This window comes from Stigmatopora nigra, chromosome 13 (genome assembly GCF_051989575.1).
Source record: "Stigmatopora nigra isolate UIUO_SnigA chromosome 13, RoL_Snig_1.1, whole genome shotgun sequence".
NCBI lineage: Eukaryota > Metazoa > Chordata > Actinopteri > Syngnathiformes > Syngnathidae > Stigmatopora > Stigmatopora nigra.
Window position 1 is genome coordinate 2,078,732 of NC_135520.1, and position 27,935 is coordinate 2,106,666.

Sequence of the window (27,935 nt, forward strand, 5' to 3'; positions counted from 1 at the left end):
TGACAAGATAAAAGCTGTTTATTAAAAGATTTTTTTTTGACAGCAAGAGGATTTTTTTGTCAGCGGAATGTTCCACAGCATGATGACAAGCAACCAAATGTTAGTTCCACTTTTCTAGGTTACTCAAAATAAATTAGGTGGTACAAGGCCGCTGCTAATTGCTCTAAAGTGGAATGCAAAACAACAACAACAACAAAAATAGCTCACACGGCTGAATAAAATTCTAAAAAAAAAAGCCTAATGTCTCTTATGTACAAAAGCAAGCATGTTTCAAAACTATAAATTAATCTGAACAAAGAACAAAAAAAAACAGCGTGAGGCAAACTAAGAAAAAATAAATTCTAGCAAAACATCACTTGGCGCTCGTTTTTTTGTTGTAAATTCGACTTATATATTTTTTGTTTATAAACAGGGGTGGAAAAAGTACCAAAAAATACTTCTTAAAGTAAAAGTACTGCTGTTAAAATCTATTAAAAGTAAAACATATCTCATTTAAAATATACTGTAACTTTTTTTGTGTGACTTTGTGGTAAAACAAATAAAAAAATGTAGTTCTGTTACTAAAGTTTGCCAAAAATATTACATTTTAAAACTAAATTTCACCAAAAATATTTAGTTAGACTAACAATAATAAATGCAACTTATTGTTTCCCCCACCCCTGATTATAAACACAAGTGCTAATTGTGAATACTTATACTTTAAGATGTTATCGTTAACTCATTGCCCGCCACTGACGTCTATCACCGTCAATGGCAGCGAAAGTGTTACCTATAGGGGGCAGCAAACAGCAAACTTTGACTAAAAAGACTCTCACCATAGGGAAAGTTTTGACACAGCATGGATGAATAAATAAAAAAAAAAAAAAAAACTCAACCGCTAATTTTGGCGTCCTTCATTTGTTTTGGCTTCCAATCATTGAAAAACCACGGAGGGAAGACATTTTGATTTCATAGAATCAAAGATTGACCGCCAAACACGGTGAAAAACCGGGGGAGAAAATCCTAAGACTTCATTTGGCACAAGTTCGGACTCCCAACAAGAAAAAAAAATATCAATCGCCTTTTGACTTCATGTTTTGGAAGCTTGAAATCGTAAAATATTGCTTTCTTTTCCATCCACTGTGGCGCAAAGCATGATGGGACTTGTATTTTTCCACCTCTCCTTGGCCAGCAAGATGCCACCGACTTGGGGTTTAAAATGAGTTAACTTTTAGCAATGGGAAATGTACTGGAAGGAAAAAGTGATAAAAGTTTCAAAATGTACTTATTTACTCATTTAATTAAACTTTTTTTAAGCGTTATTGATTATTTTAGATATGTAATCATTGTTTTGGTGAATTTTGGCGACTGTAAGGCGCACTTAATAGTCTAATATTTGTTAATTCGACACTGTCACTTTAAATATTTTTAGAGGTTACTTCCTGTTTATTTTCAAATATTTCCTGTTGATTTTTTGGGGAGGTCAAATTCAAAAGGTTAATTAATCCATATGTAGCAGGTTTGTAATAGTAATTTTTGGCCAATTCCTCTTTTTTTCCCACCAGTGTATCCTTGTCATTCCTTTGTAAAAACCCAAGCATAAATAAGTTAGAAAAGTGTCAAAAAGCCGTTTGTTTTGGGCTCCTCTTTCAGCTCGAACTCTATAAATATCTTTACAAATATACATCTCAATGCCTAAACTCCCAAAAGGTGATTTTTTTTTTCGTAGCGATCACTATTTACAACAAAAAAAAGGGGGAACTTTGGAAGAAGGTCGAGCTTTGGAGGCTAGGCACAGATCGGTCGCCGACAAACCCGCTTTCGTCCTGTCCCGAAATATTGTCCATAACAAAAAAACTGGCCGTGTAAAAAATAAACATAAAAAGAACTCTGTGATTTAAAAAAAAAAAAAAACATCTAAGAAATGTAAGAAAAAATCCTTCAAAGTTTGGCTGCCCGCTCGGTCGGAGCGTGTCGGCGTGCGGCGACCTCGCCATCGGGAAGACAGGGGTCGTCGGGGGCGGGGTCATGGGCGAAAACCGAGTCGTCGCCCGACGAACACGTGCTGTCCGAGTCGTGGCACGTGGGCGAGTACTGCTCCAGGGGGACCGACAGGTCCAGGTACTCCTGTGTAGGGGGGGAGACAAAGTTTTTAACCCCGCCCTTGATGGTATAATACAATAAGTTTAATTCTAGACTTTTTGTTGTTTTCTTACATCAGTGGAAGTCATGGACAGAACACGGTCGTGGTCTTCCACCAGCTGTCGGAAGGTGGGCCTCTGCGAGGGAACGGCGTGCCAGCACTCCCGCATGATCATGTACCTGAAAGCGCACGCCACCATAACGTCAAAAGGATGCAGAAAAAGCGGGTTGGAACCTGAGGAAAGGCCACTCACAGCTCATGGGTACAGTTGGCTGGTTTGTCCATGCGGTGACCCTCCTTGAGCAGCTTGAAGAGTTCTTCCACGGGGATGCCCGGATAGGGCGAGCCCCCCAGGGTGAAGATCTCCCACAGTAAGACGCCGTAAGACCACCTGCCACGTCAAAATGTAAGTCTTCATTTTTCTTAAATTTCAGAAAAAGTTGTATGAAACATTTTTATGTGTAAATTGGAACTAGTCCCCTGTTGCAAGATGGCAGACAATTTCTATAAAATCTATTTTTTTGTTTAAATTGTGTTGAAAGAATCATAGTCCTCTGTTGCAAGATGGCCGTCAGTTTGATGTACAGTATTAATGAACAAATGTATATTCTTGTAAATGAACATATATAAGATAATTTCCATCTTTAGTCCTTAGTCTAAGTACCCATTAAGCAAATATTTGTATGTGTAAGTTGTCGTGAAGGAAAACCCCCAATCAAATATACCTCTGTTGCAAGATGGCCGCCTGTTACAGTCACCAAGTGTTTTTGTGTATGAGTCGTATGTTGAATGGAAGTTGGTCACTATTCCTCTGATGCAAGATGGCCACCGATTATTTACACTGTCAACTTTGTAACAAGTTTTCTTAACCAAAAAGTACTTTGTATACATTTTAAACGCGTCATAGTTTTTTTTTTTTTGGGCTACTCTCTTTGTTAATGTACAAAGATGTCGACATCTAGCTAGCTTGTACGACTACATTCGGGTCTGGTGCCAATGTTGGCTAGCTCGATGATCCGCCATGTAAATGCAAACCTGCTGGAAAAACACGGCGGCGAGCGCGCGGGAATTTTGGGGTTTTTCCCCCCAGTGTGGCCCACTCACACGAACATCTTTTGTGGTTCCGGTGACTTGACAAGCTTTTTCCCGTAACTTGACACTTTTTACTTTTTCTAACATGCCCACTTTCCCCCGAAACATGACAACACTTTTATGGTAGCGTTAGCATATTCTTGCTAGTTGATGTTATATTGTATTGAGTGAATTTAACGAAGTCTATTTTACTCAAATTGGGAGCTGTCATGGCCGTCAATCCAATTGGAAATTAACAAAAGCCTGGATTGGTCGTCTACTAGCAATGAACATTTTGTTGTCCGTTGACCTTTGACCCGCGCCAGTCCAATCCCCTTGCAAAAACAAGCCCGAGGGAAGACGCGGAACGGCCGCCGCTAGCCTCTCATCCGCGGATTTAGCTAGTTCAAACACGGCTAAGACGCGGCGCCGCGCTCGCTCTGATGCCGCGGCGGCGGATTACGGAACAAACGAGGCGGGGGCGGACGTTTACTCACACGTCGCTCTGGTGGGTGTACACACGGTCGAAGAGGGCCTCCGGCGCCATCCATTTGACGGGAAGACGACCCTGAACGCGGGCGGGTCAAAACGAGAGCGCCGATTATTGACTGGCGGCGGCGAAAGTAAAGAAATCGGCGCACTCACGTTGGTGGTCTTTTTGTAGTAGTCTATGTTGTGCACGTCTCTGGCTAGGCCGAAGTCGGCGATCTTCATCACGTTGTCCTCCGTTACCAGGACGTTCCTGGCCGCCAGGTCTCGGTGGATGCACTGTGGAAGGCCAAGGGTCATTTTAGATATGATATTTGGATGTTTTTTATTTTTTATAAATGGATTAAAAGGCCTGAATATTCCGTTTTTTATAGATCTAAAACAATGGTTATTTTAGATTTTTTTAAATATATTTTTAGATTTTACAAAATGATTTTTGAACTAAAAACAGAAAAAATGGATTAAAAAATGACAATTATTGATTTAAAAGGGGGAAAATCAGGAAATGTAATATACATCTATAATCTTTATTTTAATTTGATCCTAAAACAGATAGTTGGCACCCATGATTTACTTTCCCGGGCCGCACAAAATGATGTGACGGGCCAAATTTGGCCCGCGGGCCGCGACTTTGACACTTGAGGGGTTTAAGGTCACGGGGTCAAAGTAGAACTTGTTTGCGTGAGGACGAATAGAGATGGGTTAGCAAGACTGCAGGTGTTTGTCACCTAGAAACTGAAGTGGTGATTCAATGTTAAGGTCAAAGGTCACAAAGGTCAGAAAAAGAATTTGGCCATAGTGGACAAATTCAACAACATGGAGGTGGGATTTGTCAATGTGGTTTTGCTTAGCTAGTGCCAGTGCTTTATTGTGTAGTATTTGTCATTTTTTTCTGACCTTTTGCGAGGCTAGGTACTCCATGCCTCGGGCCACCTGGTAGGCACACGACACCAGGTCTTTGAAGGTCAGCTGCTCGTCGGGAATCTTGCACGAGTCGAACGAGTAGTCCGTACCCGGAGGCCGCCGCGCCCTCAGGTACTCGCGCAGGTTGCCTTTAGAAGCGTACTCCACCAGGACGTACAGCGGGCCTGTAGAATAGCGGGTAAGCCAGTTAGCGGTTAGCGGTTAGCCAGGTCTGGCAATGGTGCCCACCATCTTGCGTGCAGGCCCCCAGCAGGTTGATAATGTTTTTGTGCTTGCCCATCATCTTCATCATCTCCATCTCGGAGACCAGGTCGGACAGATCTTTGTCCGTGGCGTCATCTGATGGCGACAGGGGGTTAGCGCATTAGCTTGGTTGAAATGCCACCAAAAATAATGACAAGACGCGCTAACCTTTGAGCATTTTGACGGCGACCGTGAGAGGTTTGTTGGGTTTTTCCTTGTCCACGCCCATGGCCTCGGCCATCACCACTTGGCCGAAGCAACCTTCGCCAAGCGGCTTTCCCAAAGTCAGCCTGTAGGGGGCGGAGGGACTGTTTTTTAGCGACTGCCATGGCTTTTACGCTCTGTTCGTTTTTCTGTTGTTGTTGTTGTTGTTACCTGGCTCGGGAAAATTCCCACTTGGGGTCGGAGGGCAGCTCCAGCTCGGAGACATTGGCCAGGGTGGGCCCGTCGCCGGATGACAGTCGCGTGATGCGCACCAACGGCGTGTTGGAGTTCATGGACGAGTTGGAATCCAAGGACACCTGCTTGGGTGTCAAAGACAAACACGGAAGAGACCGTTATCGGCGCTGAGAGGCCCAGCGCACCTTTGCCAACATAAAAAAATCAAAGAATGTTTAAAAAAAATATTGAATACCGTATTTTGAGGACTATAAAGCGCACTTAAGTCTTAAATTTTCTCCAAAATAGGGCGTCTTATAATCCAGTGCACTTTATATATGGACCAATACTAAAATTGTGTGTCAAATACTGAAATAGCACTTGTTATTGACACTGCGCCTTTAAATGTGATGCGTCACATAGTCGTGAAAATAGGGTAAATATAATTTGGATTGTCAAAAGGCCTCGTTCAAGTGCCTGTCATTGATTTATGGATTTGTCTAATATACGGCCAAATATATCGTATTTTATACTTGAATTTTGAGTAATGTGATATTTTTTCCCCTTCATAAAAACTATGAACATGATTTGAAATTTTGTTCCATTTACTCTAATTTGCTGTCAATTATTTGGTGGTTTGCGCTTTAAAGTAAGACCAAGTGGGAGTAAATATCAAACCAGGCCAAAAAAAAAACGTTATAGCGGAGTAGGCAGAAAAAAAAAATACTTTTTTTTTTTTAAAGTATCCCAGGTCCAAATTTGCCGTGCCTGAAAAGTAATATGTGCGAGAAAATGCCAGGAGCTTTAAGAGAGATTTACTTGCTTATGAAAAAAAAAGGAGGAGAGAGAGAAAAGCGGCAGATTAGCCAGACCTAAAGCGACCAAAGATTACTCAAGAATGCAATAAAGTCTTCGCCTTATATTGAGAGAAGACCCACTTGTTCCAACGGACATCGTTTTTTCAGTCAAAACTTTTTTTGACCAAAAATTTGACATTAAGTGACTCACTATAAACATAAAGTCACCCTAAAATCAACAAAAAGTGGTCTATTAATGCACTGAAATGCTTAAAAAGAGCTGGGAATGCGTCAAAATCGCCCTAAAATGAACAGCAAGTGACACAAAAAGTCTCCCAAAACAACAGAAAGTGACCCGTTAAGTCTAAAAAAAATCAATAATGTCGCCAACTAAACTAAATGTAAAATTATGATAAACACAATGCATTTATTGACACCAGATTTACTTTACCCGCATTTAAAAAAATGTTTTGAGGTCGAATACCTGCTTAAAAAATAAGTAATTTAGCGCAAATTGACGGTTCCAAATCGGGTATCTACTTTCTGTTACCTGTCTCTTAAGCGGGAATTTGGACAATTTCTGCACTGGCGGCTCGGGTAGCGTCTTCTGCGCCCCCAGACGCATGCGGCATAACACGGCGATGACCACGGCCAGCACGAATAGGACGCAGCCCGTCCCGTAGATCAGGAAGTCGGCGTAGTAGTCCTCTTGCTCCGGGTTTGCTATTTCCACAGAAGGGTCAAAACATTAGCTTGACACTGACTAACAATAACAATTGCTTGAGAAATAAGTTAGTGACCACTTTATTTCAATTCCCATGGGCACTTTGCCCCTACCAAGATGGCCGCCCAAAGGTTCAGTTTATTCATGTTTTTACCATCAACTAATTGCTAGTTGGCGTCCAATCTGTTTTAAATGTTTTAAGGTGGACAGTGATTAAGAATTGGTTGAGAAATAATATAGTTAGGTAGCCTCTGGGCGGCCATGTTGGTAGGGGCAAATAAAGTGCTCTCTGTGCGGCCATGTTGGTAAGGGCAAAGAAAGCGCTCTCTGAGCGGCCATGTTGGTAGGGGAAAAGAAAGCGTTTTCTGTGCGGTCATGTTGGTAGGGGCAAAGAAAGCGCTCTCCAGGCGGCCATGTTGGTAGGGGCAAAGAAAGCTTTCTCCGGCCGTCAATTTGGACGGGGTGGAATTTGCGCGGGTGTACCTGGAAGCACCGTGAGCCAAGCCGTGTGGTGATTGAAGCCGATAGAATTCCCCGCCAGACAAGTGTACTCGCCCGCGTCCTCGAAAGACACGTTGGACACCAGCAGAACCTCCAGCTCGTTGTCGGTGGTGTTAATGCCGGCCGTCTGAGAAAAGGAAGGAAGGAATTCGGGATAGAATCCGGGAAGGAAGGAAATTAGAATCACCAAACCACCAAAAGACACCATCAAATAGAAACACCCGCAAAAAAGCCACAGAAAACACCCAGAAACTACAACAGCCACGAAAACACCCAAGCAGAACCTCCACCCTGACGCAAATGTTCCAAGCCAGATAGGCAGGAGTAGGACTTTTTTGGGGGTGCCGTTACCTGCTCTTTGTCGTATTTTGAGCCAGAAGGCATTTTGTGACCTGCCTACAAAGTTGCTGGCACGACACCAGTACTTGCCGCCATCACGTTCGCTCACATTGGACATTGTAAGCGTGAGCCGAGCCTCAACCGTCCAACTCACTTCGCTCTGAAAAACACATTCATTGGGTTTTGCGAGGGAACCGGAGTACCCGCAAAAAACCCACGAAAAGCCACCCTACTTTTTTCCTTCACCCATTCTGAGCCACATAGAAAAAAAAGCTCCGCCCTGTTTTATCAACAGAATAAACGAGCTAATGGCGTGCACTCAGAGAATGACCACAAAAAAAAAGAAAAAAGCTGAGTATATCCTTTAAAAAAACACACGTTCCGCACTGGCGGCTTGACATGACATGAATAATGAAAGATTAGCGTATCACGGCGCGCGTTTGAAGCTGCGGTTGTTCTCCATGTGAATTTTCAAGCTCATGAGCGCCCATCAAAGAGGGTTTGTTGAAGTCCCCCGCCCACTTAACTACACACATATATATATAAATATATATTTATATATACACACATTTGTACACACACACACATGGGACGTGACGGCTCAATGAATGAACTGTAGCACAAACACACTGGATAAATACTGTTTCAATTATGCGCTAGTCCAAAATAGAGCGAGGATAGAGTCGTGGTTTTGGACTCCTACAGACGAGCCTCCATCCCTCCCTCCCTCCCCCTCGACTCCCCCCTTCGACTCCCACCCTGCCATCATTTTTTCCCTCCCCCCTCGCGGTTGTCGGTTTTTACACGTGAGATGTTTTGCAGTTGGCTATTTCGTTTTAGACATGTCGCCATTTGAGCTAGTTTGTATGAGGAATCTCTAAAAGAAACTGGGATCCGGTGTAGCCATTTTGGCTCAGTAGTAGCTCATGTTTTTTTATATTTTTGAATACAGAGGTTGAAATTTAGAACTTGGCATTTCTATCTGTCGTGAGTAGTTCCATACAGAAAAAATGACTGAAAAAGCCAGACCCTACAAGACGCTGGAAGTCTGCTATTTGTGGTTGGAGTAGCCATTTTGGTTCAAAAGAATCCTTAATGATACATAAAAAAGAAGCAGCCCTTGTAACCTGTTTGTGTTGGATTTATGGAACTTGGCTTTTTGTGTCTGTCGTGAGAAGATACACAAAAAAAGACACTGGAAGTCTGCTGTTTTGACTCAGAGCAGCCATTTTGGCTCAAACAGTCCATGAGCATACCCCCCAAAAATCAGCCTATTTGAGTTAAAAACGTGAATCTTGGTTGGAATGACGTTCCCGAAGAGACCCACAAAAAAACCTGAAGAACTATGTCTAAAAAGACGAAGGGTGTCTGCCATCTGCAATGGAAAGCTGCCATTTTGGGGCCAGGTCGTGTCAAAACCAACAATTAAAAAAGAATTCTGCCCTCCAAGCCCGTTTGAGTCAGAAACATAAAACTTGGTAGGAATATCTAGCGCCAGGAAACCCGCAAAAAAGCCTCAAAAACGCTATATACCATAAACCCACTGGAACACCAGCATTTTTGGTTCAAATCAGCCATTTTGGCTCAGTTGTGCCTTTTGATGCAAACATTTTTTTAACAAAAACCATCCCTGAAATCCAACTTGACTTTGAAACATGGTAGCAAAGACTGTCACATGGATTCCCCAAAAAATATCTTCAAAAGCCCCACCCAAAAAGACACCAAAAGTCTGCTTTGTGGTTTTGAAGTAGCCATTTTGGCTCAGCATAGAAAACCCTGACAGATAGCCCACCAATTTACTCCAAAATGTCCATTTAACCTTGCATGTCCTCATTTTTTTTGGTGCATGGATTCCCTTGTTGCTTCATTAGCACCCAGAGATGAAAGCCGTGTCAATTTTGGGCAAAACGCGACTGGTCTCTGGCCTTTTTTGAGCCTCCCCCCCCCAGTTTTTGCCGCGTGCTGACTCTGCCCTTCCTCGCCACCCGCTCATTTTTTCCGCCGCTGCCGAAAAAAAACACGACGCGGGACATCTGACGGCAGCGGCGGTTAGCGCAGGCCGCCTCTCTGCCTGCGCCGCCGCCGTCGCCACCGCGGCAGTTAACTTAGTCTAAACCAGATGTTTGCTTAATTCGCAATGGGCGCAATGAGAAAGTGTGGGAGTCTTTGTAAAGACCCAAAAAAAGAAAAGAAAAACACGCCTCTCGCTCGGGTTTTAGGGTGTTGTCCCTGCGACTATTCTCGGCGAAACCCCAAAAAAATCCACGCGGCCACCAGTGGAACATAAACAAAAGTGGGCCGACCTCAGGGACGCCACGGCGAGCAATTTTGGGACCGTTTTTGGCCACGTCCATTTTTGCGACTTGAGTAAAAAAAAATATATACTTTTTTTCAAAGCATGTCGCTTATAAAAAGCAATCAAAAAGCCTCATGATATAATTAGATATACAAGTCAATTTAGCCGACGACCACTGACCACTAGGTGGTGTAAAACCACAAATGACAAAGCAAAACAGTCAACATAGTGATCCTATTATATCAGCCCCTTCCTGAAATTAGTCCATATATGGGCAGGCCAATATATGATGTTTATGAGAAGAACTATGACTGAAAAGACACACAAGCCGCCATTTTGTGCCACGTAAAAAAAGGCTAAACCGCCCAGACAACAGTGTGCTAGCTGCTAATGTGGATTGATGTTTAAACAAAAAGACTTGAGGGACACACTTAGCCTCGATTGAAAAGAGGGTGGGACCCCGACCTTAAGGATTTTGACGTAGGGTCCGCCGTCGGCGTCGAATCGGCTGCCGTTGACCTCGATGTGCTTGAGCCATTGGATGTGCGGCTGGGCGTCGCTGTACACTTTGCAGTGGAACTCTACGTCGCTACCCACCACCACTGACTGATTGGCCGGAAGGCCGGCTTGGAGGATGGGCCTATGGGGGGCGCGCTCTAAAAAAAAAAACAACAACAACCAAAACATTAAAGTCAAGTAAAGTGTAGGATGATAATCTACCATATGAAGGTGGATTGTTGATGGATTTAGCTTTATATGCTTTAAATAAAAGGTACCAAATTAGATATACACTTTAGCAACTGACTGATTTAATTCCCTAATCCACAGGTGTCAAAGTGGTGGCCCGGGGGCCAAGTCTGGCCCGCCGCATCATTTTGTGCGGCCCAAATGAGATTTTTTGTTTGTTTTTCCAGGGCTTTTTGGACTTTTCCGCTACATTTTGCCCTCCACTTGTTGTTTTCTACCCCTATCGTTCTATTTTTTTCACTTTGTATCATGTTAAAACAAGAATAGATAAAGAAACATACCAAGCACATCCAACTGGTAGGTGTGGGTGATGGTGCCGTACTTGTTGTGCACCACGCACGTGTAGTTTCCCCGATCCGACGGTACGGCGCTCTCCATCACCAAACTCCACTGTTGGTGCCTCAGCTACATCCAAAAACAACAAAAAACACAATTTAAAAGCCATTAAATGTCATATAAAAAAACATATACCACACCAATGGCTATCCGTCATTGTTTTGGGCGGCCATCTTGGGTGGGGCACCCAGAGGTTATTATTTCTTAGCGCAATTTAGCAACGACATCATTTTTGCGGCATATCGCTAGTTTGGAGATGCTAACCGATTGAAAAAAACAACTGGCGACGGGCCGCTGAAATCCGAGCGCCGGCAGCGGGATTAGCGCTGCGCTAACAGAGGGACGCAAACTTTGGAGCTCGGGGGGTGACGGCGGCGGGGCCGGAGTGCCGGCGACAGGTGTCGGCCGGGCTAGCTAGCGGAGGGATGGCAGGGGTGGACAACTGCCGGCGGCCCGCTGGGAGCAGATGTTGGAGATCTCCGTAAACTCTTAATAGCCACGGGATCTTCTTTCGTTAACTCTTTCCAGCTTTTCCCACCGTTATGCTAACCGCGTCATCCCCAATAAAGGAAAAAACAGACTCTATTTTCATTTTTTTGGGAGAGATTATGTGAGGGCTTACAAAACTGTCTCAAAAATCCCCTACATTTTTGGGGGAGGCGGCCATTTTGGCTCTGATAAGATATTCCTTCAACTCTTTCAATCCAATGCTTAAAAAAATTCCAAGATTTAAGTAACGTTTTTAGGGTCAGAGTTACACTTGATGTTATCACCTGTCGGCCATTTTGTGTCAGGGTTAGGTTTCATACTTTAACATATATAGTAATAAATTGACCTATTTGCTAAATGTCAGCGTCACAATAAATTAACAAAACACTAAAAATGAGGAAAATGAAAGATGCTAATAACATATTTTTTTAAAAATGTTGGTTTTGCGGCTTTTCCAAGTGACCTCCTTCTACCTCAACTTTTAAGCGGCATTTTAACTCCCGGCGCGGGAGAATCTAAAAGCAGAGAAAGTGATCCCGCTCACGCAATAAAGGTCAGGATCGCCTAGTCGTAGAATTTGGGAGCCCCCCCCATTCCCCAGTCCCCCTTGACGAGGACCACCAAAATAAATAACGCGGAGTTGAAACCGGAGCGCCGTTGGCAGCTGCCGGGATGGCCGTTGTCGTCGGGACGGGCGGATGGACGGATGGATGGGCGCGAGGGGGCTCTTTTGCTTGGTTTGCTCAAACTTTGACCTCGTGGAGTCGTCTAATGTCGGAGGAGGGGGGGGGGGGGGATTTACCGCGTAAACGTCAACACCATTTCATGTGGGCCGGACCATTTTAGATAAATTATTTAGATTTATTTTTTTTATCAATAGATTAAAAGAAGTGAATATTCAGTTTTTTATAAATCTAAACCAATGTTTATTTTAGCTTTTTTAAAAATATAAGAAAAAATAAGAAAAAAAAGATTAAAAAATGACAATTATTGATTTAAAAGGGGGAATTTTAACATACATTTATACTCCTCATTTTAATTTGATCCTAAAACAGAAAGTCAGCACTTATGACTGACTTTCCCAGGCCGCACAAAATGATCCGGCGGGCCATATTTGGCCCGGGGGCCGCCACTTTGACACCAAGTCTGAATCTTTTTTTGGAAAAAGAGCAACATTTTGAAAGCAGTCTGACCTTGATGCCCCCCATGCGTTGCTCCCCCTTGAACTCCTTGCCATTCTTCAGCCAACGGATGGTCGGCATGGGGTTCCCCGCCGCCGCGCATCGAAACTTGACCGTGATGGCGGCCGGCACGGCCAGAAGCTTCTTGTCCATCCTGTCCGGGCGTGTCCAATATGGTGCCTCTGTAGGCACAAAAAAAGCCTTTACAAAGAATCCTTTTTGACCTTCAAAAAACAACATTATTGTTTTTTTGCCCTTACCAACATGGCCGCCACCCAGAAGCTAGGTTGGCATGTCTACTACGGATACACTCAGTGAAATTTGCAACACAAGCAAGAATAGACGCCAACCGATTGGACGTCTTGGCAAGAGTGCTGCTTTTCTTAGCTGTCGGCCATCTTGGGTCAGGCCGAAAAGTGCATATTGGCCAGCCCGGGTGTGAATTTTGGCGCAATGCTAATGCTAATGTGTCTGTTATTGAGAGAAAGGCATCCCACGGCTAAACGCGCTTTGACGGCTCTTCCCGGAATGCCGAGACGCGGCGCGTCCCGTAACAATCGCGCCATTCTCAGTGCTGCCAGGGTGATTTATTGACTTGTTCTCAGCATAATGACGGGCCGGGGAAGGGGGCCGACATGGTGCCCCCCCCCCCCGAACCGCCTCGTCTCGGCGTTTGCGAGGCTCAGCGGTGCGAAAAAAATCGAGCCTAAGAGGTCGTCGGATGTCTTTTTTTACTTCTTTCGAGGCGGCAGAAGGAGCGAGAGGGGCTATTTTGCATCACAATAAGTGTTGGAAATAAGCCTAAGCGTCCAGCAGCAGGCCGTGGGCGGGCGGGCAGGACGGCAGGCAGGCCTCCTTCTCCTCCTTCTACTTTTACTTTTACTTCTTCATCTGGTCGGGCTCAAGACAGATGTCAGTGGTGAAAGGTACAAGGAGACACCTGTCTTTATTCCACTGACGGCGTGACAACGTATTTAAAAAGTAGAAGCCGTGACGGTGTTAGATGTCCCATTCGTTGCAAATGGAGGGAAGGCAGCAAATGAACAGATGTTCTGTCATCTATTCAGTTTGTGGTCTATGTTTTTTTTCTTCATATTTTTTCCTCTCTTTTATTTGCGGTCGTACACTTTTTACAGCGTTATTTTAAAAATATTTTTGCGTTATTATTTTTTTTTCCATAGCTTTATACTTTTTAAAAATTGGAATCGTATGACTATTAATAATTAATTAGTCATGTATAATGTACATTTTTTACATAGAAAATATATCGAAATAGTGATTGATAATAAAACTTTAGTCTTTAAGTCAATATTTTTTTACCTAAGTATTTCCTTAGTTAAAAAACACATTTGCCATCACAATTAATTAATATACAAGTAAATATGCATAGATAATAAATATAGTATTTTTTTAAAATTGCAATTAATCAATGTACAAGTATATAATCATATATAATAAGTATTTTATTTTTTTAAATTGCCAAAACAGTCATAAAAAGTCACAATTTACACAAATGGAAAATATATGGAGTATATATTACATATACTAAGCATATTTGGTACTTTTAAACGACCAAAAACAGTCATTTACCCTATTAAAGGTATTTAAGTCGTTAAATAGTAAACAAAAATGACTCCAAGTGCAAAATTATATTTGAAATATTCTTCCTATCTGTGCTTTTTGCCCCCAATTCCCTCCTAATTTCCCATTTATTTCCTTTTGGGACCATTTTTGACATCTGTGGCGTAAAAAACAATTTTGAAAAGAATCAAAGTAAAGTGTTTATAGCCGATAAGCCGTTGGCGTTGGCGTGCTTGGGTGGTAAAAGTGTAGGAGAGAGGGCGGCCTGTGTGCCGTTTTGGGGGTGGAAAGGAGGGGGACCACACATGGGGAGGCTATAAAAAGAGCTAGCTAGCTTGCGTACGTACGCACAGACGGGCGTACGTATGCGTGCGTGCGTGCGGTTGACGGCGACGCCAAGAAAAGCCAGCGTGGCGCGGAGGTCGGCCTCCATTGGCGTCCCGTCTTGGCGCCCCGGCAAGAAGGAAAGAATCAAATCCAGCCGCTAATTCCCCGCAGAGATGCTATCTGGGCCACCATGTTTTTAGCATGTTAGCCAAAGGAGCTAACTCATTCAATGACTTGCAAAATTGACTTTAAGTCATTTAAAAAGGAGATTTTTTTATATTTTTGGGGGGGATTATTGTTGTAGATATTGCAATATTGGATTTTTTTTCACAATTGAAAAACAAAAAAGGTTTTATTTATGTTTTTATTTTGAAGTTAAAGACTAATGTGGACAACAAATAATCCATATTTTGGATTTATTTAAAGAAATATATTTGAAATCAAATTTGGTAAAGTGTAAATATTTCTTTATATTTAATATTTTTAAAAAACATATTTTTTACTGAAAATAAACATTTATGAATATTTTTAAATTGTATTTATTTCGTTTTTATAGTAAAATAAACAAAAGCCTAGTGTATGAAATAATATTTTCATGAAAAAAATACAGTACATTTACTCTTGTTTTTCTTTATGTATTTTTAATAAATATTTTTTATATATTTTACTCCAACTATCAAAGACTGGCAGTATTTAGACTAGCAAAACTTTAGCGTGTGTATTTTTAGCCGTTGGTCCGCGGGGGTTTCCTCCTGTGTCGGTTAACCCGGCGGGCGCTGACAGGTGGACGCGAGGAGGCGGCGCCCCCGGACGCCGCATACCTTGGCGGGCCTGTCGGCGCCCCCGCGGGGGGACGCCGTGGAAATACCATCCCGCCCAATTAGACACGGGATGAAGTTTCTCCGGAGGACGGCGTGACGTCGGAAATATCAGCTGCTCACTCTCACTGACTATTTGAGGCACCCACGGTAGCCCGCTATTTCGTCGCTAGGGTTTTCCCTCTGAGGGACCCCCCGTTATGTCAATTGACAAATTACTGACCTCATAATTTTATATATCTTTGGATATTTATGTAAATATATATGTATTTTTTTTGCCAGACTCTTTTCAATTGAATTTGCCTCTACCAATATGGCCGCCATGAAGCTTCCATATTTGGCAGCAAATCCACTTTCAATGTATTGGACGTCCAACTAGTAATAATTTAATTTCAATTGGATATGTATATCAATATAATTTTTTTGCCAGACTCATTTCAATTGAATTTGTCTGTACCAATATGGCCGCTGTGAAGCTTCCATATTTGGAAATAAGTCCACTTCAAATGGATTATACGTCCACTAGCAATAATTGAATTCAATTGGTGGCTGTTTTTTCCCCATACCAACGTGGACTTGGCAAGGCGGCCATGTTGGTAGGGGCAAAGAAAGGCCTTTTTAACCTTTGACCTTGCCACAAAATCAGGAAATGTAATATATATATCTATACTCCTCATTTTAATTTGATCCTTTTTTCTATGCACAGAAATAGGTGCAGTGTGTATGTAAATAAACAAAAAATGATATTTCCTAATATGAAATATTTCTTAATTTCTAGGCCCCCCCCTCCAAGTGGATTGGACACCTCATTTTAGTGGGAAAATCTGGCGTCCCAATTCGGCGGTCCTGGAAACGGAAGGTGGGTGTCGGCCCATTTTTTTTCCTCTCTCGGCCGGTCACATGCTGTGTTTTCTCTCCCGCGGGACTAATTAGCAGCGGCTTAGCGCACGTGAAGTTTTCCGAGCTAATCCCTGCGCTCAGGCCCGTGTCATGAGGTGGATTTACTGGCGCAGATTAACGCCGTCGGGGCACGGTGGCGACCGTGACGCCAGCGTATCAAACAAAAAAAAAAAATACACTATAACAATATACAATGCCCGGATGATAAGATTGATTGCAAATGATTGGCCTAATTCAAATCATGACTGTTATATTGATAGTCAATTTAGAGAAAATAAGAATTTGTTATTATTACCTGCATCTTCTGGATCTTCATCATAGTCTTCGTCATCACCAGACGTCAGAGAATCTACACAAAAAAAGATGGATTACATTTTTATATATACATGTATGTACATGTGTGTACATGTGTGTACATGTGTGTACATGTGTGCACATGTGTGCACATGTGTGTACATGTGTGTACATGTGTGTACATGTGTGTACATGTGTGCACATGTGTGCACATGTGTGTACATGTGTGTACATGTGTGTACATGTGTGTACATGTGTGTACATGTGTGTACATGTGTGTACAAGTGTGTACAAGTGTGTACAAGTGTGTACATGTGTGTACATGTGTGTACATGTGTGTACATGTGTGTACATGTGTGTACATGTGTGTACATGTGTGTACATGTGTGTACATGTGTGTACATGTGTGTACATGTGTGTACATGTGTGTACATGTGTGTACATGTGTGTACATGTGTGTACATGTGTGTACATGTGTGTACATGTGTATATATGTGTTTACATATGTATATATCTATATCTTTGTGTATATGTGTGTATATATATGTATATGTGTATATATATATACATATACATATATCATAACTCCACAAAGAAACTCTTTGTCGCCCTAGATTTATCAACCTGCCCTACTTTACTACCTTCTCGAGACACTTTAATTTTTCAATGTAGGCCGAGCAAATATCATCCCGTTGCTAAGTGCGCTAAAGTCTCGGGCAGCCATCTTTTTTTTCCACCCTCGCCATCAAGCGCCACTTTGTGGAGGCTTTCCCGTCCCCCCCCATAAACCCGCACACACGCCGACTGTTATGCTTTTACTTGAAATATTTCAGCAAGGTGTCAAATACGCGGGTTACGCGTATCTACTTTAGCACCTGGACGTAGCCCAGACGGCGCTAAGTGGACGTCTCGCACTGTACACAAACGCCCCAAAAAGGCCAAAGCTGTGGCTGTGATAAACAAACATTGAAAAGCAACCGGGTGATGTCATTGGCTCACAAAGAATCCCATTCACTCCTATTGGTTTGACACTAAGTCGGGAATCGTACCTGTCACTCGGATAGTGTAGTTGCTGAGTAGCCTGTTGTCGCGAGCCAGTCGGCAGGAGTAGACACCCGAGTCCTCGTGGGACACGTTGACCACGCGGAGCGACCTCTGACCTGGACGCGTACGCTCGTCGGGCGCCAGCGCCACGCCGTCTTTGTACCAGACGGCGGGCCGGGCCGTGTCCTCTTCGGGGTCGCAGGACATTTCCAGAGTGTCCCCCACGCCGAGGACAAAGTCCTCCAGGAAGGCTGGTTCGCTGGACACTGCATCTGAACACATGCATTTTAGTAAATATTAGATCAAGGGTGTCAGATTTGGGTCGCGGGCCGTTTGTGGGCCGGACTATTTTAGATATAATATTTAGATTTTTATAAATGGATTAAAATTCCTGAATATTCAGTTTTTTATATATCGTAAACATGAGAAAATCCATTTTTGGGGGGGCTGCCATTGAGAATTTCAAAATAAAATCCCCATTTTGTTCCAATAGCAAGTTTTTAATGTTCCATTTTCCTAAGTGTTTAGCACACCGTCTTAGCGGTTTTGAGATCGAGGGTTCGATCCCAAGCCTGGATTTTTCATGTTGTTCCTGGGCTTGCGTGGGTTTTTTCCGGGTACTATGTTTTTTTTCCCACATCCCCCAAAATATGCATGCTAGGCTAAATTGGACGGCAAATTGTTTCTATCTCTCAGTGATTGGTTGTTGGTCTCAAAATGCCTTTCCATTGGGGGATAGGCTACAGCACCCCCAGAAAATGAATGAGACATTTTAAGTTGAAGAAAACTCATGTGAGATTTTATTTTGTGGCCTAAGTGGGCGTGTCAGTGGGGCTCGTTTATCACACGCCCCCCTCGACCCTTTCCCAGGGTGCCGATGGCACCCGGCTGGTGCGGGCCAAAGTATGCGAGGGTGCGTGTGTCACGGTTACCGCGGAAACGGGATGGTAGCCGGGTTGAGAAAGGGCTACTGCGTCGTTGGTGTTGATTTTTCTCTAGCTTCCTTCAAATAGTCGACATAGCTCCGCCCTTCGTTACCGCTTTTGCGTCCAAATTAAATAGAAATGTTAGCTAAAAAAATTCTAATTGTTAACTTAGACCGCCATTAATGTCAATGCCGTTAAATTGATATTATTCCAAATAAAAGGGAAATCTTTAAAAGCATTTTTTGAAATAAGACAAAAAAATAGTTCTTATTTACCCCAAATTTAAGTATTTTGCCAAACATTTTTTGAAATTATGAAGTTATTTTGCTCTACAATATTTTGTATTCAAGGGTAAAATATTTTCTAAATGTTTCACAAAAAAATGACAATTTTTTCAAATTTTTTAATAGGTTTTTATTATTTTTAAGTCAATTTCTCCAAGAATATTTGACTAAATACTCACACACCTTCAAAAATAATTTTAAAAAATCAAGCAAAAAGCATTACATTATGTCCTCTAAATTTATAATATAGTATTATAATTAAGTATTAATATAGTATTATAATCAAGTCACTTTCTCCAATAATATTTTTCCAAAGGTAAAAAAAAATCTGTCAAATTAGTCATAAAAAAAGCTTACAATTGATTGTTTTCAAAATTAAAAGCCAATTTGAATAAAAAGAAACCATTATCTTGCTCCTTCAATGACCATGATATACTCCAAGACCCCCAATTTCCCCCCACTATCAATTCCTCAACCACAAATGCTTTAAATCCACCCTTGAGCGTTTTTATCCCAACGCGTAGATAACAAAATGGCACAATTTGTCAAAAGTTAAACCCCAAGTCACAAATCCAACTGTGAAGTGGCAAGTTGACTTTCTGTACTGCTACAAACAACTTTTCCGGCCTTGTTTTTTCCCCCCAAAATTCCAAACAAAAAGGACCATTGAGGAAAAGGAAAAACATGCAGGCGCCGCCGCTGTTGCAGAATGAATGAATGGCTCACTGACGGCTGTATTAGCGCTGACCTCTGCGAAGGCAAATGAGAACATATGTCTTAAAATGTCTTAAACACGCAGAGGCTACTAGAAAAAAAGGGGGTGCCGTGGTAAGGGAGGATAGGGGGTTAGTTCCACAGTAGGTGTAATCATTGCTTAGCCTTGACGCTCCACATGTCGCAATCGTCTTTGGGTGACATTTAAAAGCTAGAAAGAGGACTTTTTTTGGTCCAATTGTGTTTTTTTAGGCAACCAAAACATAGAAAATGCCTGATGAAAAATCAAATTCAGTTGTTGGTGTAAATGGATTGAAATGGTCACTTCAAAGTAAAGTGGAGAACTTTCTGTGCGTTTTGTGAAGATGCTTCTTGAGAGTTTTTTGTGGGTCTGGTTGTGTTGGATATGTCTGCCAAATTTTATGTTGTTGAGTAAAACTGGCTACGGGGGCTGAATTTTTGAAAATTTATCATGAGGGCTAAAAATGAGTAAATGTGGTTGTAAAATGTGGATTTAAATCAATGTAGAAGGCTTTCTGTGCTTTTTCGGGTATGGCTTCTTGAGAGTTTTTTGTGGGTCTAATCATGGTGGACATGTCTGCCAAATTTTATGTTGCTGAGCTAATCTGGCTACGGGGGCTGAAATTTTAAAGAATTTAAATGATGGCTGAAAATGACTAAATGGGATTGTAACATCTACATTTCAAACCAAAGTGGAGGTCTTCCTGTACTTTTTTAGATATAGCTTCTTGAGACTTTTTTGTAGGACTACTCATGGTAGATATGTCTACCAAATATCATTTTGCTAAACTAATCTGGCTACGGGGGCTGAATTTTTAAAAGTCTTCAATGATGGCCAAAATGACTGAATGTGATTGTAACATCTACATTTCAAACCAAAGTGGAGGTCTTCCTGTGCTTTTTCAAGTATGGCTTCTTGAGGCTTTTTTGTGGGTCTACTGATTGTGAACATGTCTACCAAATTTCATATGGCCCAGCAAAACCGATTACGGGGGCTGAATTTTTAAAGCATAGCATTCAAGCAGTAAGAAAATCCGGTTATCAAACAATTCCAGGAAGAAGCTCCCAAATTTTCTGTGGGTAAGCCCTAAACTCATTGATAAATGAACCCCAAGAAGTGAGTAGGAAGAAACGCAGCACTTTCAAAAGGACTCCTAATAAGAGTTTTCTCGGCGGGGGAACGAAAAATGATATTTTGCGTCCCATGTGGAAGACGCGCGGGTGTAATTGGCTGCAAGATCCATGGCCGCCACTTTGAAGCCCAGCTCGGAAAAGAGCAAAGACGTCGTCGTCGCCGGTCGACAGCATCTCTCCATCACGCCACGTGCTTGGAAATGAGTTCGACTTTAGATGAAACGTTCTAGCAAAAAGCTACGTCGCCATTGCTAGATATCGTCCAATAAATTGGACGTCTACAAACGTCCATGAAAGGGCAGTCTGTGGACAAACTCTCCCGCATAAAAGTCTCATTCTTCCCCATCCATCAGATAAATAAACCCTCTTGACAGGCAGAAGATGCGTACCCTCGCAAAGCAGACGCCGACCTGCCCAGCTCGGCCCGACTCGGCCTAAATGAAAGTGCCTGTATTATTCTCAAGGACTATTTGTTGTCATAGCGTGCTGCCCTTCTGATTGGCCGAATGACTGAATGTCTTTCAGTCGCATACTTCTGTCAAAAAAGTCTTTTTCAAGCTCTTGTTTTTGATTGGACGTCAAAGTCAATGCAATGACATTCAAAATAAGACATAATATATTTCTCACCCAGCATTTGAAAGACTGTTCTAGACTGTCCAATCCATTTGATAGCAAATCTACCACTTATTTATTACTGTCGGCAAAAGATGATTGGTCGCCTCATGATTGGACGTTGATCGATTTTGATAAACAGCACATTTTAAAAAATTTTTTTATCTGGCCCATTTCTGTGAATGGAAAGAGAAACGCAGGCGGCCATCTTTACTGAAAAAAAGCCCCCCCGACCCCATGTTATTCTGCCAGGAGAGCAAAAATAATAAATCCTTGTGCCGCCTGCAGAGCGTAATGGAAGCTTGGAACGGAGACCGCGGCGGCGGTAAAAGCGACGACGACGACCTCATTTTTTCTCTCTCAGTTAACCACGCCAGAAGCACTCGAAAATTCCCATGGAATTTTATTTTGCCGGCGTAATTGGCTTCATCCCGACCTCCAACTTTCCCCCGGCGTCGCTCGTCTGCGCATTTTATCGGCCACGGGAATCTCCACGATGCAACCGGATTCTTCTTCTGCGTATTTTTAAAAAATCTGGACCCCAAAAGAAAATAGAATTTACTAGAAAGTAGCCTAATGTTTTTGTTGTTTATAGCTGCAATGTCTAATCTTCTAAATAGAGAAATTCTATTATACAAAAGATTAAAATTTACATCAAATTAACTAATTAACTCATTAATAAATTTTCCTGCTTTGATTAATTTTCAAATTATATTGCAAAATTTGGTTCACAATATGCTTTATATTTGCTTTGGTGAATTTCAGACTGCCGCCTAGTGGCCGGAGTGCATACGACACAACTCGTCAATCACGGCCACCTTTTGAAATTCCCCATGTGGGGATTCTGAATGAGTACAGCATACTTCCGGTAAGAAATATGACACAAACATCATATTAAACAATGTTTGCATAATTTACACCCATATATAACGTGTTTTCTACCTATTAGGACAACGAAGTTTGCCTTTAGGGTAACATATCATAATGGAAAGAGCTGCAATCGCCACATTGAGATCTGGTAAGTAAAACATTTTCTATATATAGCCTCAATGCTAAAATGTGTCGTCATGTTCATTTGCTAAACTATGTCTTGTTCGGGAGTTCATGAAGTCAAATCGAAGTTCTAGACGTGTTAGATATTATTGTATGGGGCATACTGTCGTACTTTGTAAATATCATACAAATTAGCGATTAGCCACTCGCGGCTAGCGCTAGGCTTATGCTAACTGTTACGCTAGTAGATGTGTATTGGGAACACTAGGTGCGAAGCTAGCATGTTAATGACGCATTATATCGTTCATTTTCTCTGCATAAAACTCGCGAATTTATTGCGTGTCAGGGAGTTAAGAGCAGTATGAACATGTAAATAACACTGAGTGCTTCATTTATTAATGCTGGATGTCATATGTGACTTTTTGATAAATATGTGACACCATATGTGTATATATAGGCACTGTGTATTAGTTGTAAGTGATGAAATATGACCCAGTTTTGAGTATTGTATTTGCATTTGATGCTCTTTGAAAGTCAATGGCTGTGCTGGTTAAAATGTTATTGCAAGCATAAACAACATTTCTTTATTTTACATCCCTAAAAAACATCTGTTTGCTCGGTTAACCAATTCATAGATAGATGAACTGATTTCTGAAATAACCAATAGCTGCTACTCCAATATTATTCTCTATAATTACCACAAAAGATGTCTAATCCATTTGTCTATTTAGAGTAAAGTTTAGATCTTCATACTGTAGTAATAGTTGATGTACATTGGCAACTTTCTCAATGTAAACTTTAGAAAAACTATTCTTGGCCACTGTTTTGGGGCATTTCAAAGTTCCCTGTTAGCTCATTGGCCCACGGGTCACATGTTTAACCCCCCCTGGACTAGCCACTGAAAGAGTTAATTAATAAGATTGTTTTGGGGGGATGCAGTAAGTAAACTTTTGATATTTAAATGAGCATTTTAGTATCATGACAAGCATCATAAGTCATTTGGCCCATGTCGCCGTCAGACGTCATGCTGCGTTCAAGGACGCGTCTCTCTTTAGCGCCAACCGTGACTTAATGACCCAGCGACGCGCACATGCGTAGGTAGGAAATGGAGCCATCTGCTAGGAAACAACACTCACTTTATCCCCACTGCTCATCCATCTGCCCGACGACACAATCGCAGACACGGATTGGTCGGTGCCGACGACGACCACAGACGTCCAATCCGTTTGGAAATATTAAGGAAATATTTGACTTTTTAACCTAATATAAGTTTTAATAACAGTTAATTATTGAAAACAAAACTGTATTTACCATTTGCTTTTACAATGAAATAAAAACAATAGAATGATTAATTCACTATTTTTATATTTATAAAATGTAACAAATTTTTTTAAAACATTTTAAAAAAAAGCATATTCATAAATTAGTAACTTACCGTCCATCCTTTGCTTTTTAAAAATAAAATGAATTTTTTTTCAGGAAATTTTACAAAATAAACAATATTCAATGATTAAATTAATCATTAAAAAACATTAATATAATGCAAACAAAAATGAAATGAATATAAGTAAAGGCTTCAAAAATTAAGTCAACAAAGAATTGTTAATCCACTCAAAATATTCCGCAATTAATTTGATAATTTATTAATTATGGCAACTGTACTTGCATCAAGCTCCGCCCACAAACCTAAAGTGCTGAGCTAGTCTCACACGCATTCCCTCGACATGAAAGCAAAAGCAACACAAAGACTTTGGCACCGGCCTCAAACAAAAAGATGACTCCACAGCATTTGTGTTTTATCCCCCTTTTTTTTAATGTTTTTTTAATTTATTTTTTTTTTTACCCACAATGCTGAGTGATTAAAGCAAACACGTGCCCCGTTTACTTTGGATTGCTTGTTTCGCCGCCTCGGGGACTCCAAAGTAAAAGAAAAAAGAAAGAAGTAGAAAGAGAAAATGCTCAACAAAGCCCGACTAAAGCAATTAAATCCACACCGACGTTCTTGACTGGCAGTGCCAAAATGTCCAATCTATCTGGAGGGAAAGGCCTGGCAGCAAATCAACTAGCTGCCAGCCTCCTGCCTCAAACATTCATTAGTGATAAAAATCAATTTCAATTAACAGTAGAAGCATGAAGAAAAAAAAATGGCTTCCTACCTGTAGGCTCGGCGACGGGCAGCCTAGCCGCCGCCGCGCATCCGAGCATCAGGACGCAGGCGTGCCAGAACGACCGCCACGCCGCCGCCGTCATCACGGCGAGGGATTCAGGCGGCGTGCGGAAGCCGCATGGCGTCCTGGTGGGCCCACCTAGAAGACAAAACGTCAGCAAATTGTTAGCTTCGCGTTAGCATGCTAAGATAATAACAAAACAGTCCGATTATATGTATATCATTTTTCTGCCTACCTTCCTACTTCAAATGGATTGGACATCTACTAGTGATAAACTTATTTCAATTAAAAGCAGAATATTGAAAATTCCCTTTTTTGCCCCTACCAACATGGCCGACGCGACTATGACGTTCCCATCTAAGTCAACGTATTGACATGCAAATGAAAGCGTAAATAGCTTATTTCACAAATAGCTTATGATACCCTTGACTTATTTCTTTCAAAAGTCATTTAATAAATGTCACTGTGTCCAAAATAATGATTGACAGATCACCACCAGCCCTCCCAGTCCAAACAGAATGGGCTTCAATGACATCTAAAGAGTTACCACTAACTTGCTCCATTTCGTGTCCTTGTAAAAAACTGCTTTCCACGCTTAAAGAAGTCTAAAATAGCATTTTTTTTTTCCACCGATGTACGTGTTTTTGTAACGCGGGAGTGACCGGTCGGTGGTCGGGATTTCTGCTGACGAGCGAGGCCGGCGCCGAAAAAGGTTAGCGCGTCGCGGTGTGCGGTCCCGGGCTCCAAACCCTTCGGGACCGCCTTCCACACCGCGGCGTAAACAACCCGCCGGCGCCGCGGCCGACATGAAAGACGCCAGGCGCGCTGGTGTTATCGGCGGACGGGCGTCCGGGAAAAGAAAAGCGTCAGTGTGAGTGCGACTCCCCGCGGACGCACAATACGCGCCTCTGTGCTGAAGTGGAGGAATTGAAACAGAATCCCTGGTTCAATTCCCTGCCTTAATGACCGTGTCAAAATATCCTCAAGCAAGATACTGAACACCCTTTGACTTCCTTCAAGGTGGAAAAGTGCCATTAAAGTGAATTCCTATTCATCAGTGACCAAAAACTGACCATGAAATAGTCCAAAATCATCAGGAAGTAACCCAGGAATGACCCCAAATCCTACCAAAAACCAAAATGGAAACTCACCCAAAACTAACAGGATTGTGATTCTCCTAAATTAGCCAACAGTGACGTAAAACTAATCAGGTAAGGATCCAAAATCAGCAGGCGGTTACCCAAAAAACACCCAAAAACAACAGAAAGTGACCCAAGAAACACCCAAAAACAACAGGAAGTGACACAACAAATACCCAAAAACAACAGTAGATAATCTATAAATGCCCTCACTCAGCATAAAGTGACCAAAAACTTGGTCTAAAATCATCAGGATGTAACACCCACACCCCGCCAAAATAAACACAAAGTCACCTGTAAATGCACCAAAATATGGTATGTAAATGATGGAAAACAAACGCCCCCGTCCAACAAGCGTTTTGCGCATCACACAGTTCTTTCTTTCTCGACTCCTGTCACCACGTTAGCGACTTTAGCGATAGCACGCCAAGATATTGGAGACGTGGAGTAAAACATGAGTGCAAGTCACGCTCGCGTTTGCCCTTCAATTCATCAAGTCCGCCTCCTGACTGTCAATCAATCAAGCGCACCCCGTGGCGAGCGTAGATAGCAATCAGCTGACAGGGGTGCGCTCATCTGTCACTTTGGTATGACGTTGAATTCTAAAGTGGCGCGCCAGAACGGGGACCAAAAGCTGAAGAATGTAAGAAGCGTGTTCGGGTTGAGGCGACTCGGGGGAAAAATGGCTTCTCAGTACTCCCGCTTCAAATGGATTGGACGCTTAGTGTTGTCAATCACTCAAGTCTTTGGAGAATTGGTTAAAAATGACTTTTTGGAACATTGCCCCTACCAAGATGGCCGCCAACCTGAGGCCATTGTGGTTTCTGTGCCGCAGTTGTCAAGTGTTTATCACTTGGAGATGTCCTTTTATTTTTGAATTGGGAGGCTGGATGTTCATTTGGTGTCCACTCTCCCACTTCAAATCGATTGGACGTCTAGAAACGTCATTGGCAGCCACTGAGATGCTTTGACATTGATCAAATAAAATGGTTTTTGAATGTAATAAACTGTGGGTAAAATTTTGGCGGAGTTTCATTGAAATTGGCTGGAATTTTTGAGGTACCAGATTTGGACTCTCCATCTAAAAATCAGGTGACTTGGTTGGAATCATGAAAAATATGCATATTATCAAATATTCATAGTGTATTGGAGGAATATTTTAGTTCATATAAAATCGTATTCATAGAGTAAATAGCAAAAATCTAATAAAAAATTGATTAAAACCCTAAAGTAAAGAAAAAAAGTCATTGAGAAAAGTAAGTATGACAACCATGCATTTTTATTCAATTAATACATTTCAAAAGCATATTTTATTTCATTTTTTCTTCCATTTGATGTCTTTTGAAACTTGCTGAATATTTTTTCAAATGTAAATTGAAGGTGTTTAATATATATACTTTTAAAATTATTATGATTTCAAATAGCCTTATTTTCGACCAATAAATAGCTCTTTTTTTCTGCACCCTGCGGTTTTTCAGTTCAGTGCGTCAACCTGTTTGACCGTAACGTACAAGGAAGTCAACCTATCCCCATTTAAACAGGTACACGTCAATCATAATCATGTAAAGAAGCGCATAATAACTCACCCAATGTATATCCTTGTAAACCGCAAACTCTGGAAATTCCACTCTCCAAAATTCCCCTCTAAAGTAAGGTCTTCTTTCTTGCTCTCTTTTTTTGTTTTTAAACAAATCCCCCAAAAGTGCGATAAAAAAATTGCTTTTAAAAATCAAATCCTTCCACTCGCGGCTGCTCCGTCAAGTCCGGTGAGTCCGGGGCAGGCGGCCGCCTTCATGCCGTGTCGGTGCCCGCCGACTGCCGCGTTGCGCCGGGCTCCAGCCGCTCCACACGCTCGGGCAGACTCGCTGAGACTGGCCGAGAAACGGAGCCTGCGCGCGGGCAAGTGAGGAGCGGAGAGGTGGGCGGAGATGACTGGAGAGGCGGCATGGTGGCTCTAGAGGGCAAGCTAGAGTAGTGAAACTAAAAAGCATCCCCTTATGATTTTCAAAATAAAACTGCCACCCGGTTGCTCTTGTTGTGCTACAGTACTAACAACTGGTAACATGATTTTTTTTAGTATTTTTGTATAGAACAGGGGTCTCAAATTAAATATAAAAATATAAAAAGGAAACTAAAAAATTAAAATAAAACTTAAAAAATACAAATTAAACATTAAAAATTCAGTTAAAAATTTAAAATTAAAATTAAATGTTAATTAAGAAAAGAAATATTTTCATTAGTCATTCATTTGTCATCCACTTATCTTATTATACTTATATAACGACAATAAAAGTATTCAATTCAATTATCCCACTCGACTATATGCAACAGGCAAGGTACAAT

At 41.8% G+C, this 27,935-nt stretch overlaps 1 protein-coding gene and 1 long non-coding RNA gene across 2 annotated transcripts in view; one reads left to right on the top strand and one right to left on the bottom strand.

Moving 5' to 3' along the window:
• fgfr3 (fibroblast growth factor receptor 3) lies at positions 1-27,523 on the bottom strand. The gene is made up of 18 exons (XM_077730791.1): positions 27,179-27,523; positions 24,442-24,591; positions 17,607-17,873; positions 16,559-16,612; positions 12,650-12,819; positions 10,913-11,036; positions 10,350-10,540; positions 7,232-7,376; positions 6,575-6,747; positions 5,225-5,373; positions 5,018-5,139; positions 4,835-4,945; positions 4,580-4,770; positions 3,839-3,961; positions 3,691-3,761; positions 2,376-2,513; positions 2,196-2,301; positions 1-2,106 (listed from the first exon to the last, which is right to left on the bottom strand). Exons 2-18 carry the CDS (start codon positions 24,533-24,535, stop codon positions 1,921-1,923), a joined length of 2,415 nt encoding a protein of 804 aa, XP_077586917.1. The 5' UTR covers positions 24,536-24,591; positions 27,179-27,523; the 3' UTR covers positions 1-1,920.
• Positions 21,576-27,935, top strand: part of LOC144206072 (uncharacterized) — an 18,832-nt gene continuing 12,472 nt past the window's right edge. The window contains exons 1-2 of the long non-coding RNA XR_013328291.1: positions 21,576-22,160; positions 22,242-22,310. This is a non-coding gene — a long non-coding RNA (uncharacterized LOC144206072). The remainder of the gene's footprint in view (positions 22,161-22,241; positions 22,311-27,935) is intronic.